The sequence below is a fragment of the Poecilia formosa genome, unplaced genomic scaffold (genome assembly GCF_000485575.1).
Source record: "Poecilia formosa unplaced genomic scaffold, Poecilia_formosa-5.1.2 Scaffold104, whole genome shotgun sequence".
NCBI classification, from domain to species: domain Eukaryota; kingdom Metazoa; phylum Chordata; class Actinopteri; order Cyprinodontiformes; family Poeciliidae; genus Poecilia; species Poecilia formosa.
Window position 1 is genome coordinate 1,071,697 of NW_006800043.1, and position 15,607 is coordinate 1,087,303.

At 38.3% G+C, this 15,607-nt stretch overlaps 2 protein-coding genes across 3 annotated transcripts in view; one reads left to right on the forward strand and one right to left on the reverse strand.

The window, feature by feature from the left end:
* The window catches only part of LOC103143063 (laminin subunit alpha-3), a 71,748-nt gene extending 60,888 nt beyond the window's left edge, over nt 1-10,860 (reverse strand). The window contains exons 1-2 of the mRNA XM_016674932.1: nt 10,237-10,860; nt 9,669-9,821 (exon numbers count right to left, since the gene is read on the reverse strand). Coding sequence (XP_016530418.1) covers nt 9,669-9,821; nt 10,237-10,512 — 429 coding nt within the window. The 5' untranslated portion in view covers nt 10,513-10,860. The remainder of the gene's footprint in view (nt 1-9,668; nt 9,822-10,236) is intronic.
* Nucleotides 10,861-12,257: 1,397 nt separating this feature from the next.
* vps4b (vacuolar protein sorting 4 homolog B) overlaps nt 12,258-15,607 on the forward strand; it is a 10,314-nt gene continuing 6,964 nt past the window's right edge. The window contains exons 1-3 of one of the 2 annotated variants that reach the window (XM_007559389.2): nt 12,258-12,421; nt 13,770-13,881; nt 14,122-14,222. In XM_007559389.2, the coding sequence (XP_007559451.1) occupies nt 12,401-12,421; nt 13,770-13,881; nt 14,122-14,222 (234 nt within the window). In that variant the 5' untranslated portion in view covers nt 12,258-12,400. Of the gene's footprint in view, nt 12,422-13,769; nt 13,882-14,121; nt 14,223-14,283; nt 14,849-15,607 lie in introns of those variants that run through there. The other variant, XM_007559390.2, reaches the window with a different exon arrangement.

A 15,607-nucleotide genomic window follows, 5' to 3' on the forward strand; every position in this document is an offset into this window, starting at 1 on the left:
AGGAAAAAAATAGAAATCTTTCTTGGTTCTTCTCCAAACAAAGGCTTTTATTATGCAGAACAACAACTCAAAAGCAAAATGTTATCTGTTTTTAGTTGTTTGGGACAACTTTGCCTCTGTCCTGGATTATAGGTCTAGACAAACGTTTACCATGCTGGATAATTTTAACATGTTTATTCTAACGTGACCTTTGGCAAATCAGAAAAGCACAAGAGGTAAAAACAACACAAATTGCTTTCAGTGCAGATATGGTTTGTGACAAAAATTTCTCAGTGTCATAGATAGCAAAAGAGTCATAACATCTACAACAAAGTCATCTACTGCCAGGAAGACTGTGACCTAACCTTTGCTTGCACTATGAGACATTATCTACACAAAACAACACATCCATTCGTCTGTTTTCTGTAACTGCTTTGTCCCATTCAGGGTCACTGGGATGGGGGAACTATCCCAGCAGTCAATGAGGAAAAGATGGGGGTGGGGGGGCTCCTCATGGACGCTGGTTGATTATAAAGGCAACACAAAAGCACATGAGACAAAACAACTAAACACACTCACATTCCCTCCCAGGGTCAATTAAGAGTCACCAATTAACCTACCATACATGTTGTTGGAGAGAGGGAGGAAACAGGAAAACATTTAACATACACAGGCAAGACATTGTTCTAAAACACTATGGTAGAGTCGTATGGACATGAGGGAATGGACATAGTCAGCAACCAAATCTGGGTAAGCTGTGGTGTTTAGATTATACTAAATTAATGCTAAGCACCGATAAAATAGCCATACCATCTGTATGTCTCAGCTAAAATAAAATATATTTTTTTAATATATTTATATCTATGTTTCTAATTTAAATGAAGTGTATTGTTTTGCCTGTTCATTCACCACGGGCTCCTATAACAAATCTAAACCAGGTAAACTCCACATCTTCAGGTAAAAATGTATGCATGGAACATGGAACAACACCAAAAAGTTTATGGGGTTAGGATAACCCTAACCCCATCCCTACTAACAATAACGCAGTTGGGCAGGAGTACTAGCTCTGACGGGGGGGGGGTTAGCTCTTACAAATTCAAAACCCGTTCTAACAATCTTAAGCTACAAAGATTTTTGTATTTATTTTGTTCCTCTGTGTCATTGGGAGTTTTTTGTGCTGGTTTCCCTTTACACATCAAAGTTGTGTGAATTAGTTTGATTGATGATTCTGAGTGAGTACGTGGGTGTATGGCTGTTTCTCTTGTGTGTCCTTGTGTTGATCCTGTGATTGATGGGTGACCTGTCCAGGGTGCTCCCCATCTCATGAACTCCAAGCCTCCTGTAGCTCCAAACAGAGCAGACCTCGTATGGAAAAAATCACTAACTCAGAGAGCTTCCAGAATGCTCCAATGAGGATGCACTAAGTACTTGTGCCTACTTTCACTGCAGTGCCATCTAAGAAAACAAAGATCATTTCTCTGATTATCTGATGATATTATGAAAAGGAAAAAGCATTTTGGCCCAAGATTAGTAAACCCGTCCCCATGTCTTTTTGAGAAAGAATCAAGAATGCTCTTTCTTAACCCAGGCTTTTATTTTTTATTTTTATTTTTTTTTAGATTTTGAATAGAGACTTTGTATAAATACAAAAAAGTTGTTGGCATCAAATGGAACTAGCAAATATATCTACGTAGATTAAAAATAAATAAATTTTATTTGCAGTTTAGAGCTGAACTGCAGCACATTGACATATTTTTCAACATTTTTGAAAAGTTATTTGACATTTTAACAATTTTTCCTTTCATTTTTCTGTTCATGGTTGTAGTTTACAAGTTGTTTTGATTTCCATAACTGAAATGGGAAAATATGTCAAATGTACAAGCGACAAAATGAGCACAAAGCACCTGAGAGTCGTCCGACTGTGAAAAGTGATGATGTTTAATTTTGGAAATCCAAAATTGGGTTTTGACGCAATGACTCTAGTTCAAATTTGAATTAATGAAGAGAAGATTTATATGGTGATTTATCTAGCAAGTAAGACACCAAGAAAAATGTTTTCTGAGAAGCTTGAATAGCTAACAAACAATAATAAAATCAGTAATAAAATGAGTATGAAGCCATAGCAACTTCTGACGGAATTGTTGTTTTTTTTTTTTTTTGCTTTGTAAAATAGTCTACTTCATGTTACGAAGTCATTCAGTGTTTCTGCAAGACACTCCACTCAAACAATAACAGTCTATATGTAGTCAGTTTTCTGTTGTTTGGTCCTAAAAAAATCTCGTCAGGCTATTGCTAAACACATGCTGGAAGTTAAAATACTGATTTATAATCAGACAGCAGCTGCATTCAGACGTTCTCTCAGTCATTTGGCTCAAACACCAAGAAGAAACAGCTGCAGATGAAGCTAATCTTTGTGGCTAAACATGCCAAGGAAGTGTTTAAAAAGAGCAGTTATTGATTTAACAATATCTGCAGACATCATCACATGCTTTATATCACCCTCACAAACAATAAATGTGACAGTCTCAGTGCTGGCTGTTTACTTCATGCTCAAGCGATGTTTAGTAACTAGTGCATAGATTGCAACGTGTTCTCTTTTTTTAGATTTTTAGTTTTAGTTGATTTTTTCTTTAAATCTAAAATCCCAGTTTTTCTCATAACCTCTAGGCAAAAAGTGTTTTCAATTCAGAGATTGTCTTCATGAGTGACTTAACTTACGCATCGCACATTTTCTGCGTCGATGACTTTAATTGCAAACGTGCTCACTACACCCTTTTTCCATGTTAACAATAAGCAGCCACACATCCTTTTGGCACATTATGGTTTATTATGGTTGTTTAAAACTCTCCTGTAAGGCTTATAATGATCGTATGCAATTTACCGATAAGCAATTTTTAAAACTGCAACAAAAAAAAAAAGAAAAGAAAAAAATAAAGATGTGATTCCCTTGATGACAAATCCAATTAAACCAAAGAGTCATTCAGCTCCAAGAGCGTTGTAAAACTACAGCTGAAAACAAGACAGAATGTGAGAAAGCTCCAGCTAGCTTGATGAGAGATCAGAGCTCATATCAAAGGAGAAGTGGCAACACTTTCTGCTGGAGTGAATTAGTCTTGCAGACAGAACATTCTATGGTGGGGTGGAGTGGAAGCACCCCCAACATACCCTCCACCCCATGGCCTCTACCCCTCAACCCCCAACTCTGCAACAATGCAATGTACAACTGTTTGTCTGCTTACAACAGGTGGGGCAAAGCAGGGAGACGGAGGGCGGGGAGGGTGTCTGGCATATTTTCTCTGTCTCCATGACAGAATTTATGTGGTAACAGCAGGACAGTTGGCTAAAAGTTACAAGAGAAATGTATGTAGGTGTTACAGACACATAATGATCACACATGTTTCTACTTGTTTGCACTTTTCTTTTAAAAGCTTTAGCCTGCAGCTGCTCGAGAACTTGCACTTCATTGTTCCTCTGTGTTAAATGCTTTGTTAGTAAATGGTGTGATGTATACAAAGCCATGCAAATTAATATATAGCGCTGGTGTCGATAGCAACATTTATTGTTAAATTCTTGGTCAGCAAAATGCTCTTTATGTTCTTTAACATGCGAAATACATTATTTTCAAGTTACCTAAGCTTTACAGCTTGATAAGGGTGTGCTATTTAAGCTACACCTTTGTCAAATAGGTCTAGGAAAATGGCTGTTCTCCTAACATTTCCCATTGCATCAATGACTGCGTCCCACATTAACCTCCACAAACTTTTCCACACCGCAGCTCCAGATTTAGGTGGAGACAAACGTGAGGCGCTCTTCAGTCCAGGCTGCGAATGACAAACACACACAGTGGCTGTTTCGGGGGGAGCAGTAAATATCTACTGCGTTGGCTCGCCCTCCCCTTCGGGCTGCCCCACTAAACACAGTCACTTACATCACCTCAATCGTCACTGCATCAATATGTCTAACAGCCAATTTGGTCTCTGGGCTGAGCCAGCTGCACTGTACCTGCAAATCCTTGCAACAAATCACATGTCTATGGCAAGACTGACTGGATTTTTGACAGTAAATCACTTGTTTTTGGCTCATGCTCTCATGCTTTTGGCTCAGGTAGGTAGGTAGGAAATATACATAATTTTGGATTTGCTACTGTTACTGGGCATTTCAGTAAAAACCAGCCCTCCAGTGGTGCTAACACTAATGATTGTGCTGAAATTGTATCTGACCCACTGTTTCCTGCTTAGTGTTGCTAATGCCGGTAAGCTGTGGGTCAGGGAACGCAGAGCATCTTGTCTCATTGTCATCACACATTTACTGATGCCATTTCAAAATTAGAAATATCACACTGGAAAACCAGAATGTTATTGCAGTTGTAGTAACAGCACATACTGTATGTGCACAACACATCAGGACCTCATGCTTATTGAAAGGCCCAGTCATTTTTTATTCTTCTTCTTATTATTATTATTCTTTATTTCAACAAATATAGGTTGTTGTTTTGTCTTGTTTTAGCTATCTTTGTTCAAACAAAACTATCTCTGTTTTCTAATACTTACAACTTTGGAAGTGATGCAAATAATGTGCCATCTTTTTACCTTGCTTGTATGTGTTCATAATTGTTTTTTGTTCCGCCACTTTATCCCCACAAAATTACACCACCTTTCTATTTCTACCCATTTATCCTGTGAAAAGAGAGGGCCAGGTCATTTTCAATGAGGCTTTAGGAGAACCAAAGCTTTGTGACAGCAAGAGAGCACAGAAAGGTTGTCACACAAAACCTGCCTTGGAGGACTCTACGCACAAAAGGGGGGCGACAGCTGCAAATAAAACATTCATGCCAAATTTGGTGGGAGGTGCACCCCTGAGAGAGAGGATTAGGTTCCTGGGGAATGTCTCGAAAATTGAGTTTTTCAAAGCTTTGTGGCGTGGAGATTGCAGAGTTGTGAAAAGAGCCAAGTTTGTTGGACTAACCTGGATGTCAGAATTCCCCTCAAAGTTTATTACACAATCCAGTCAGGGATTTTACAATATTAACATCCTCTAAAGTTGACCCAATGTCCTGCAGCCTTATCATGGTCGACTTTTGTAGGAAACAATTATCGAATCATAAAAAGAAATTGGTATATTTTGGAATGTAGCCAAAATTTAGAGCCAATAAACGGTCATGGTGAACTTCAAAATGATGTTCATCTTTTACCTCCAAAATGAAACACCAGTAGAACCCAATGAACCTGAATCAACAAGTTTCAATGCCACATTTTTAGTCAGTCTTCTGCTTTCATTCAGTGAAACCAATCAGTATAAACTCATCAAAAAGGAGACATACAGCAGTGAGCCCTGGTATGTTTGCCTCACATGGTCTACTCTGGGTTCACTCAGGCAGATAAGCACGTGTGGTCATGGCTCCTAAAATACATTCCCAAGAATAAAAAAAAAAAAAAAAAAAAAAACTGAGTGAGCGACTGGCAGTCTGAAACAGGGTGTAAATGTTTAGTAGAACAATGGCTTACCTACTGTGCCCTGTAAATAGTTTAACAAGTGCTAAATTTTCCAGGAAAAGGACCAGGCAGTTTAATGCCTGTGCAATGAACTTATTAAATGGTGCACAGATATCTGTTAACCGTCTTTAGATGTGGGAAATATATAGAGGTAATGAATCCTGCTGTTAGTGGAGTTATTTTTTTGTGAATGGGGCTTTTTAAATAAAAGGGAAAAAAATGCATTTTTTAGGTCAGAGAAAGAAGACAGAAGTCTAAACCCTTTAAGTCTGTGCCAGATAAAACACGAAGTCATTTCCCATTGCATGTAAGAAAAGTAGAAATATTCACTTTTCAGAAGCTGCCCAACAGACCTCCACAACAATACTTTTCAGCAAAGTTTGATGAGTTGCTGCAATTTCCTCCACAATGCGCAGACTGAGGACCACAGAGGTCACTTCCAGATTGAAGAAGGGATTTGACATGGGTCATAGGTCAAAGGGCAAGAAGGCACAGACAGGGAGCAGCTTGCACGCTCACATTGGCATTTATAAAGAACCATTCAAGTTGAAGGAAGTTAAAAGATGGATCCTGTCACAGGAGGAACTTGATGTGGCACAGAAAAATATTCTAAGCTGATTTCTGAAAAGTTCACATTATTTTTTAGAGACATTTTAATTTTATATATTGCTTTGTAAATCAAAAATGCAAAAACGGTCTTAACCAGATTTCTCTAACTTTTTTTTTAACAAGTACCTCCACAGTGAAAACCATATATTCCAAATGCCATCAGTACACACATGTTGATTGATGGATATAGGATAATTATGTGTCCTGTTTTTACTCAAGAAGTAGAAATTTCCAAGTTCAAAGTTGGAAAAATGTTTAGGTAAGAACATGTGAAAGTCAACATTTTCTCACCAACCCAAACTAAATAATCCAATATGGCTGCCCACATATAATTCTTAGTGATAATTTAATAAAAATAACTATCTTTGTTGCTGCAGTGTACAAAAGGACAAGAAGCAGAGATGTACATTGTTGTAACTTTTAAAGTTGATGGTAGTTATCCTAGTCAGTGACTTTGTTCTCAAAGTTGTATTTAACATGCCAATCTGTCATTCCCAGATTGGTTTACTCTCATCCAACGCAGTTTGTACTACAAGTTCTTGAATTATTATCCTCAGTTACTGATGAAGCAAAGATCAATGTGCTTGGACAACTCATCTTTATGGTGCTGATTAATTTCACACCACAATCAGCTCCTTCATATTTACATGCAAATAATCATTAACTAAATTTTATCTGACAACCAGTTAGGAAAGCCAGTAGCAAACAATATATACGTTCTCTGAGTGAAGGCAGATTTTTCCTTACAGTGGTGTTTAGCAGAGCAGCTTGAAATATTTTGCACTAAACTCAACTGATACTTGATAGAGTTGTTTGTCTTACACTGAGTATTTGCTTAGCACATTTGCTTTTGTCTTTTTAGCTGCTCCTATGACCATATAAAAGCCTGAGGTATTGGAATTTTGACAATGCAGGATTTCTGCCAGGCTTAGCAAGTTACATTGCAAGGTTTCTGGGGGAAACTTTACAATGTAAGTACAACAGTAAAAAAAAATTACATCCATATGTAAATCATGAGATTGCTGTCAAATTCTTATCACCAACAGTCAGCCATTTATTTGGTATTCAAGGGGTTCGGTAACAAAAATTTGTGCTAGGCAATAGATGAAATGTTCCACAATATGACAGGAATTTCAGACCTGCAGGCAGCATTGCAGGGCACAAATATCAGAGAAAAGAAAGAACATTAATATCTGTCAAATTATCACAAGGCAACTGTCCAAACTTTTTCCCCTAAAGCAAGAGCTTGAAGCTCCTTGAGGTAACTCAGGACAAGTTCTACGGTTAGGATCAGAGATGTAAGTACACACCTGAATAATATTTCAGACCAACCCATACCAGCGTAACTGAGATATACAAGGGTTACTCAAATATGTCATACTTGAAAAAAATCTACTGAGTTTAGATTTGGATAAGATTGTTTCAGCTGTAATTTTGGCAGCATGTGCTTCAAATGACCTATTTTGAAAAAAAGAAACCGGAAACAGCGTTGTCCAAAAAAAAAAAAAAATCCACCTTTCTTTGAACCGCATACATTTTAACATAAACATGGCCTCTACCACCATCTTACGTATCTGCTTGGAGCTATACAGAGACCAGCTGAACAGCCACCTGCATTTGTCTTGAAAGGAAACCACAGCACCTATTCAGGTCTGTCTGGCCCACACATTTTCATTAAACACATCATTTATCCTGTGGGTTTCAAAAGAATCTACAAAGCTATCAAAGAACCACAGAGAACAGACAGACATTTGACAGCGTTCTTGTGAGCCAGTGGAAAGGGTAGTTAAGCCTCCAGATGAATATTCAAAGTTTTGTCACAAAGAACTATAGTTCATCATTTTGAAGTTGAAGTAAAAGTTAAACATGGTTATTCAAATGGTTTACAAAAGAAAATCTGAAAAATGCATCAGTGCTCAGCATGTTTTACTCTTCTACCGCTAAATAAAATCCAGTGTAATGAACTGCCTCCAGAAATCACCTTATAAGGAGATAATTATATGTACATAGTGTAATCTTATTAAGTCCAGTTGAAACCATAAACGCACCACATCACGAAGCCCATAGAACACATTGGAGGGGACATGTATAAAATCTGGAGAAGTATAAAGTATAATGTCTATTTTCGTATTACTTTATTATGGAAGTCAGCTCAAATCTTCATCTAAAAATGTAGAGAGTATAGCAAAACTGCAAACCCACCAAGGCAGTGCCGCTCACCTGAACTGACAAGCTGGAATAAGGAGAATATTAATCTTAGAAGCAGCCAAGTAGACCATGGTAACTCTGGAGAAAGTGAAAATAGACTCAAAATTCAGGTGGAAGATTATTAACAACTATGAACTGAACACCTCTTCAACTGGTTCAGTGAAACCAGTCAGGGTTAAGTAGAGGATGGATGATGCTAATGACCCTAATGTAGCACATGCAGTAAAATCCCAATAAAATACATTGACACCTGTGGTTGCAGCACAATGAAAATGTGGTAAGACACTGAAGAATTCAGAAGCCTGTTCATTAAGACACTGGGACGCATCCTGCCTACTTTAAATCAACTTTGACATCTTCCAAGTCTGATGTTTCAAACAATGATTATTTTTTCTTCTCACAACATTTGAACAATATAACAGAATAGGTGGCAATATGAGTCTTGCTCACTGCTTTTAAAAAGTGGCAGTTATATATATATTTTTTGGTTATGATCAATGATGGGGGTGAGTGTTGCGCAGGAGGTAGTCACAATCACAGATCTAGTCACACTCTTTTTTAGCACACTATAATGCAGTAATGTTGCTTTCCCTGCTCCCAAATAAACTGAGCATTACTTCGTATTAAAGTCAGACATCTCTAAAGGCCCTGCATGTGTCCATCCTTTTGTCAGGGCACACTATATTTAGCAGCGTAGGATTTAAGCACAGCTCACGCTGGCTAAAAACAGAAGACAGAAAAGCCTGCACCCATTGTCAGACATGGTGTCCACAGGGAGGCCAAAGGTGTAGAGGGGGGGGGAGCCTTTGCGGCTTGTCCAAAACCAGTCAATGCTCCCTTGTCCACCTGCACATCTGAAATCCGATTCTGCATGCTTCTGATTTCTAATCCAGAGACAGCAATCCTTTCTTTCCTCACAGCAAATAAGCGAGGGTGAGGGGGCAGTTTTATGGGCTGCTAGCCAACCTCCTGTCAGAGCCACGGGTTGTGATGGAGGCAAATTCTCCAGCCAAAGGGGCGTGAATCTGATTCCTGGCAGGATTCCAGACGCAAAGCATGATTACTGCTTGCTGAGGTGATGAAGCTCCCACTGAAAACATAATCATGTAACACCTGATGGAATACCTGTAGCACAAACACTATGAGTCAGTATGCATGTTCAAAAACAGAGAGCGAACTGGGAAACAGGAACAAAAACACTGCAAATATCCATTCAGACGGACAGATGCAAGTAAAGCTGCTTTGCACAGACGCTACAGCTCCTATTTTCTGCAGTGCTGAAAAGTCCAACAAGCTTGCAGACTTGTTCACCCCTGTTATTATCCACACACAGCAGGACACAGCTAAAAAAACAAATGTTTGTGCACGTGATAATCTTACCTGCCCAAGGTCCAGGGTAACATTTATTTCATTGTAGACCATTCCCCTGGAGAGAGGCGGGCTCTGCCACCACCGCTCGGTCCCATCAATTGCATTGGTCACCGGGTGGGCTTTGTTTGGATCCAAAGAGTTGCAGTAGTCACAAAACTGACCCTGAGAACACATTTTTTTTGTCACTTAAGGGCCAGGAAAAGCCAACAACACATCAACCTCACAAATGAGGTGGAGAGTATTAATCATGTGGATCAGGAATTCCTAAGAGTGGAATTCCTGTGAGAACTCTGAAGATCTGCTGAAAGAGACTTCCTCTAGGAAATGTGGGAAACTATAGTGTAAAAGTATTTCTGGCAGTTGTACAAGTTAGTCAGGGCAAGGAAAAGCTGCAAATGCTCCCTGGGGTGTAATAAAGGCTGCCATGTTTGTCTTTACAATTTGAATTGAGCAATAATAATAATAATAATAATAATAATAATAATAATAATCGTAATATTAATGTGTTTATTTGTTTGTGTAATTTGACAAAAACAAACACTACACATAGATATATAGAGTTATTTTATTCCCTTACCTGTATATTTTGAGTAGGGAGACCCAGAGTTGGTCCTCCGACAAGCTTACAGAACAAATCAACTCTCGGTGCGCCAGTTTCATCCTGGCCGCAGGTTGCTGTTGCAGATATTCTGGAGCCCTCTGCGAGGTTGAAGTACGGCGGATTCAAACTGAACCCCGTCAAGTCATTGAAAGTCTCTTGGCCGTCCGCGTCCCTGAGAAGCGTTGTCCAAAAGGTCAAGAGCAGCACAGCCCGGAGATGAGCTCCTATCCTCCGCCGCGGAGCGTTCTCCATCAGAGATCCTTGTAGATGCTGAGCCCAACCCGCCGCCTGAGTGGAGGAGCTCTCGTCATCTGGAGCTGTCCATGAAATGTATTCCTTTTTTTTTTCTTTTTCTTTTTTTTTTTTCTTACTCGAGAAGATATTTCAGTGGATCTGCACCTTCGCTAATTTTAGAGTCTGACAATGCCTGAAGTTTATGTCCCACTCCTGGAGGTGTGCCCTCTTTTCCGGCGCATATCCGCAAAAGAAGCGAGGCGAGTTTTCCTTGTTCCGAAATAAAGTGAAGCGTGTCGCTGCGGCAGAGCTCTCAGGTGTCAGGCTCTGCGAGCTGAACTCCTCAGTGTGCCGTGAGCGAGCTGGGGCCAAAGGTCTGTCGGCACAATTAGCACTGCCTTCACTCCCTCACCAGAGACACGTGTTTCTGTTTTCTTATGGCTCCTGAATAACAAGCTTACCTTCACTTGTGCATATGCTTGCCTGCTGGTTGTAGATTATAAGGCAGCACTTCAGCTCAGAAGTTTATTTTATCATCGGAATTAATGTCGATAGATAGATAGATAGATAGATAGATAGATAGATAGATAGATAGATAGATAGATAGATAGATAGATAGATAGATAGATAGATAGATAGATGAAACAATTTTGAATAATAATATGACCTGAGATAATGCAGAACAAGAAAGGACTACTTGTTCCAAAATTGAAAGAGTGATATGGGTTTTCAAACCCTATACATTGGACCAACTATCCACCATGGTGGTGGCAGCATCATTCTGTTGTTGCCAGGGTAACATCACGTCCTCAAAGTGGATGAGATTGAAACAAGGAGGACCACCTATAAGTGGTTCACTTAACACTACTGAACAGCTAGACAGTTGAAATGGGAAAATATTGGGTGTTCCAAAGTGTGAATTATCCCAAGCATATCAAGTGAACTAACACTATGCTTATGATATGTCCCTGATCTCATTGCTGTTGACCATACCGCTTGTAGATAAAAGTTTGCTCTGCGTCAAAAAGAGCAATCTAGAGTTTAGCTGATGGCTGAAGCCATAAAGCTTCTAACTTGGCAGATAAATTTATGGAAATATTAGTGGGGTCCAACATTAGTCTCTGAGCCAGAGGCGAACTGACAACTGTTCTTTAAAAATCCACTATAGTCATTCATGCCTATAGAATGACTATAGTCATTCTATAGAATGAGTATAGAATTATAGTCTTGAATGTATATAAGGTGTGGACCAGACAGATTTAACTATATAAATAATACATTTGAAAATAGTCCTGCTGGTCACAGCTTTTAGAGTGTGACATCTAAAACACATCTCTATGATAATATTTGTTTTGGTCTCACTTATTCATTTTACATTTTGCAGTTCGAAACAGATTGTAGAAACGGTGATTTAGTAGAGAGAGAAAACAGGCAGACGTGTGACGCATATCATACCAAAGTTATATGAAGGCGTCCTCTAGTGGAGTAGCTTGTCATTACATTGTCTCAAGTTTAGAACTTGGTTTCAGTTCGTCCTTTGTCGCAATGTATTTAGGTCACAGTAAAAAGAGCTTTTGTTCACGTAAGAAAGCAAAACAAATGACACTTTTTCTGCTATTTGTCAAAATGAATACGTGGAAGCAACTTTAAAATATGTTGGGACTTTAATAGAAACCTAGCAACTTTCGTTTAGAACTTGCAGATCTAAATGAGTTTCACAGTGTGACTCATTGACAGGAGTGTTCTCGGGTCCAAGCATTTCTACCATTCTTCTTACGGGACAACCAGACCGAACGCATTATGTCAGCGATGGGGCAGCGATAAGCAAACAGGAACCGTTCAGCCACCAAGGAAGAGTTGCTGGGATTAGTTTATCAATCTGTTCTACTTAAATGGTCCACTCCACATGGAGCCAACAAATCTCCAGGTAGGATGGATAACTTTCTGAACGATTGGTCCGAGCTTCCTGGTTTCATGTTGACGTCTGCGTGGTTGACAGAATATAAAATCCAACTATTGTTCACTGTTTCTTGTGCTAATGTGTAGCTGTAGTTGTATTTTATTCGTGCCATGTTCCTGCTCCACTGCAGTTTCCTGACAGAACAAAATTTGATTGTTTTTTTGTTTTGTTTTTAATTTTACATCAGGCTGATAGATTAGGATATGGGATCTGAGACAGCTACTTCGATGTACTCGGACAGTAATTTATAATGGCAACACGTTTAGTCGTGGCTATATATTCTACACAGCAAATCTCTGTGTCGCTCCGATTCTAGTTGTGACCTACATTCTTCCTTGTGCTTATTTCTCCACACTGTTCAACTAGTCAACGCTGTTTAGTCAGAGGCATATTTAGAAATATTTCTTGGCATTAATACATAAAGTCATTCCCACTGCAAGCCAGCTTTGCTTGTTAGTTTGTTTTCTCAAATTTTCTTTGCTCAAAGCTCAAGTTCAGTCAGCATGGATTCATAATATGTAAACACCATTTTTTTTTAAGTCTTGTAACAGATTCCCAATTAAATGATGGACTGGTTTTTAACTGGCTTATTCTAACCTATAGTGGGCAATATGGACATTAAAGTTAATTTACACATTATTGCAGTTAATTTAAAAGTAATAATAAATATTATTTGAAAATTCATTGTAGCAGTAGATTGCAAGGCTGTGATTGCATGTCACTGCACTCCAAGCGTAGCAAACACAAACACCACTCTGATATATATTGTACAAAACTCAGATTATGTTAGATTAAGTTGTGACATATTAAAAAAAAAACTGAAGGTAATAAACACAATGGTTATTTTAGTTTTTTGAGTGTGCGAACATGTTGTGTAGTTGCAGTAAATCAGTGGTAAACATTCATATCATTGCCAATTTCATCTTTTGATCTAAACTATTCCATGAATAGGCCGGGAAATCTTTTTATCATTTCATTGTTCTGGCTGTTGAAAATCATCCATACATGATAGTGCTGCCACCACAAATCACTGTGGCCGTTGTGTTCTAACGGAAATTGTGTTGTATTAATTTTTAAAAAGTCTGACCTGCTCATTTTAATAATACTACATTTTTAACAACTAACTCAATCAGTGCACTCCTATGATATATAGAGGGTTAGTGAGACAGAAGATAAATAAGGAGAAGGTGAAAAGGAGAAACAAAATCTACAGTGATAACTCCAAAAGGATAAGCTAAAAGATTTATCATGACTGAAAGAAATTGCAGCTTTTACATTAACAAAATATAGTGTGATTAATCTCTTACTCTTTCAGAAAGCTATTGCTGTAGCACAGAAAGCTTCACAGGAAGACCTTGCTGGAAACTATGAGGAGGCCATTCGATCCTACCAGCACGCTGTCAAGTATTTTCTTCACATTTTGAAACGTGCGTTGAAATGGTGGGATGCAGACATAACTGATGTCACAAAAACATTACTATATTACTGGCATACTATGTACATCATCCTTAATTCGTTAATCCCACTGATTGATTGATGCTTTTTTTGTCTGATTCTACAAACTAGAATTTTATTTTCTTACAGTAGGTAACAATACAACAAAAGATATTTCATGACAAGTGTTCCCTTTTTGTGACGCTTATTTGAATTTTGTTTGCTCTTTTCAGGAGAACCTCAAGGGAAAGATGGCAACCAGAAGATTAGAGATACATGTAAACAGTATCTGGACAGAGTGGAACACTTACAAGAGTATCTAGAGAATAAAGAGGTCATTACATTGCATTTAATTTCATTTAGACATTATTGTCTGCAATGAAAAAGTACAACCTATGTTTTGCATTGGTGATAAGAGGAATGAGTATTGCTAAATTTACCTAGCATGAGGTAAGAACATTAACCTGTACACCTCCTGTCTCAGAGCTCCACGTTTAGTGTTTCACTCCAGCTAATAAAAATTAGAAGAAAACAGAATAGATTCTTGTTTGGTTTAGAATTTCACCTAACTACCTCTAGAAAGTAAATACTTGTATTTTTGGAGAGGAATGTTCGGAAATGATCACTTCTCTTCAATCTGCTGTTGTAAAATAAAATGAGATTGTTTTGTTTTCCTCTCAAAAAGGAAAGGGCGTTGTTGGAGCGACGTCTTGACGTCATCACATTCCGTGCACGCGAACATCGACTTTTCAATGCGGAAGTAGCTTCCCTGATCTGACTCCAGGCGATCTGACAAACGAAAACAATTCGGCTCTAAACCTCGATTATCGAGCTGGCAGTTTACATGTGCGGCTGAAATTTGACGTAGAGTGTTTAAAATATTTTTTTCCTCACTGTTGTGGCGTTTTTGTGGGGTATTGAGCCAGTGATTTAGCCCTTATGGCCAACAATAATTTACAGGTAAGTGTTGCGACCAACCCTTGAGCTTCGCTAAAGCGCTCCGGCAACCTTTCGAAAAAAAGTTTTTTAAGCCTAAATATTTCTACTTAAACTGTTAATAGTATTGTAATCCAGAAATGTGAGGTGATATTTTAACTTTTTGCAAGATATTGTTCCTTTTAAATATGTTCAAAGTGTGTAACGCTTGTAACAATAGAGGCTAATTAGCATTGCTAGCTAAATTAGCTGACAGGTCGGTGGTTAATTTGTGATGAATAAAGTGACCAGCTGTGGCTGACATCATTTTTATGTGTTTGCTGCGACGTTTCTGGCACTGACGTCTGTTTAAATGCGGTTGTTGAGCTTTTACTAACTCTAAAGGAAGCTAATGAGGTTATCTTGACAAGCTAACAGGTTTTATGTGGCCTCTTAATACATGCGTTTGATCGGAGAACATACTGGATCATTTTAATTTCGATAAAGAAAGTTATATATGTCTATATATTTCCCTTATGGCCAACATACGTGTAATATATGTGTGTGTGTAGTTATTTTTTTTTTTTCTGTTTCGCAACGACAAGGAAATAAAACAACAACTTTGAAAGTTTGTCACAGGGCCCTATTATATGTGTGATGTTGCCTACTAAGACAGCTAAAGCCGTAAATCTGATCTAAGGAGATTATGGCAGTGTGTATATAAAGTTTACCTACACAATAAGTCAAGTCATGTTTAAAATCCTTTTTAGTATCATGTTAATTTCTGCTTAATTTACAGCTGTT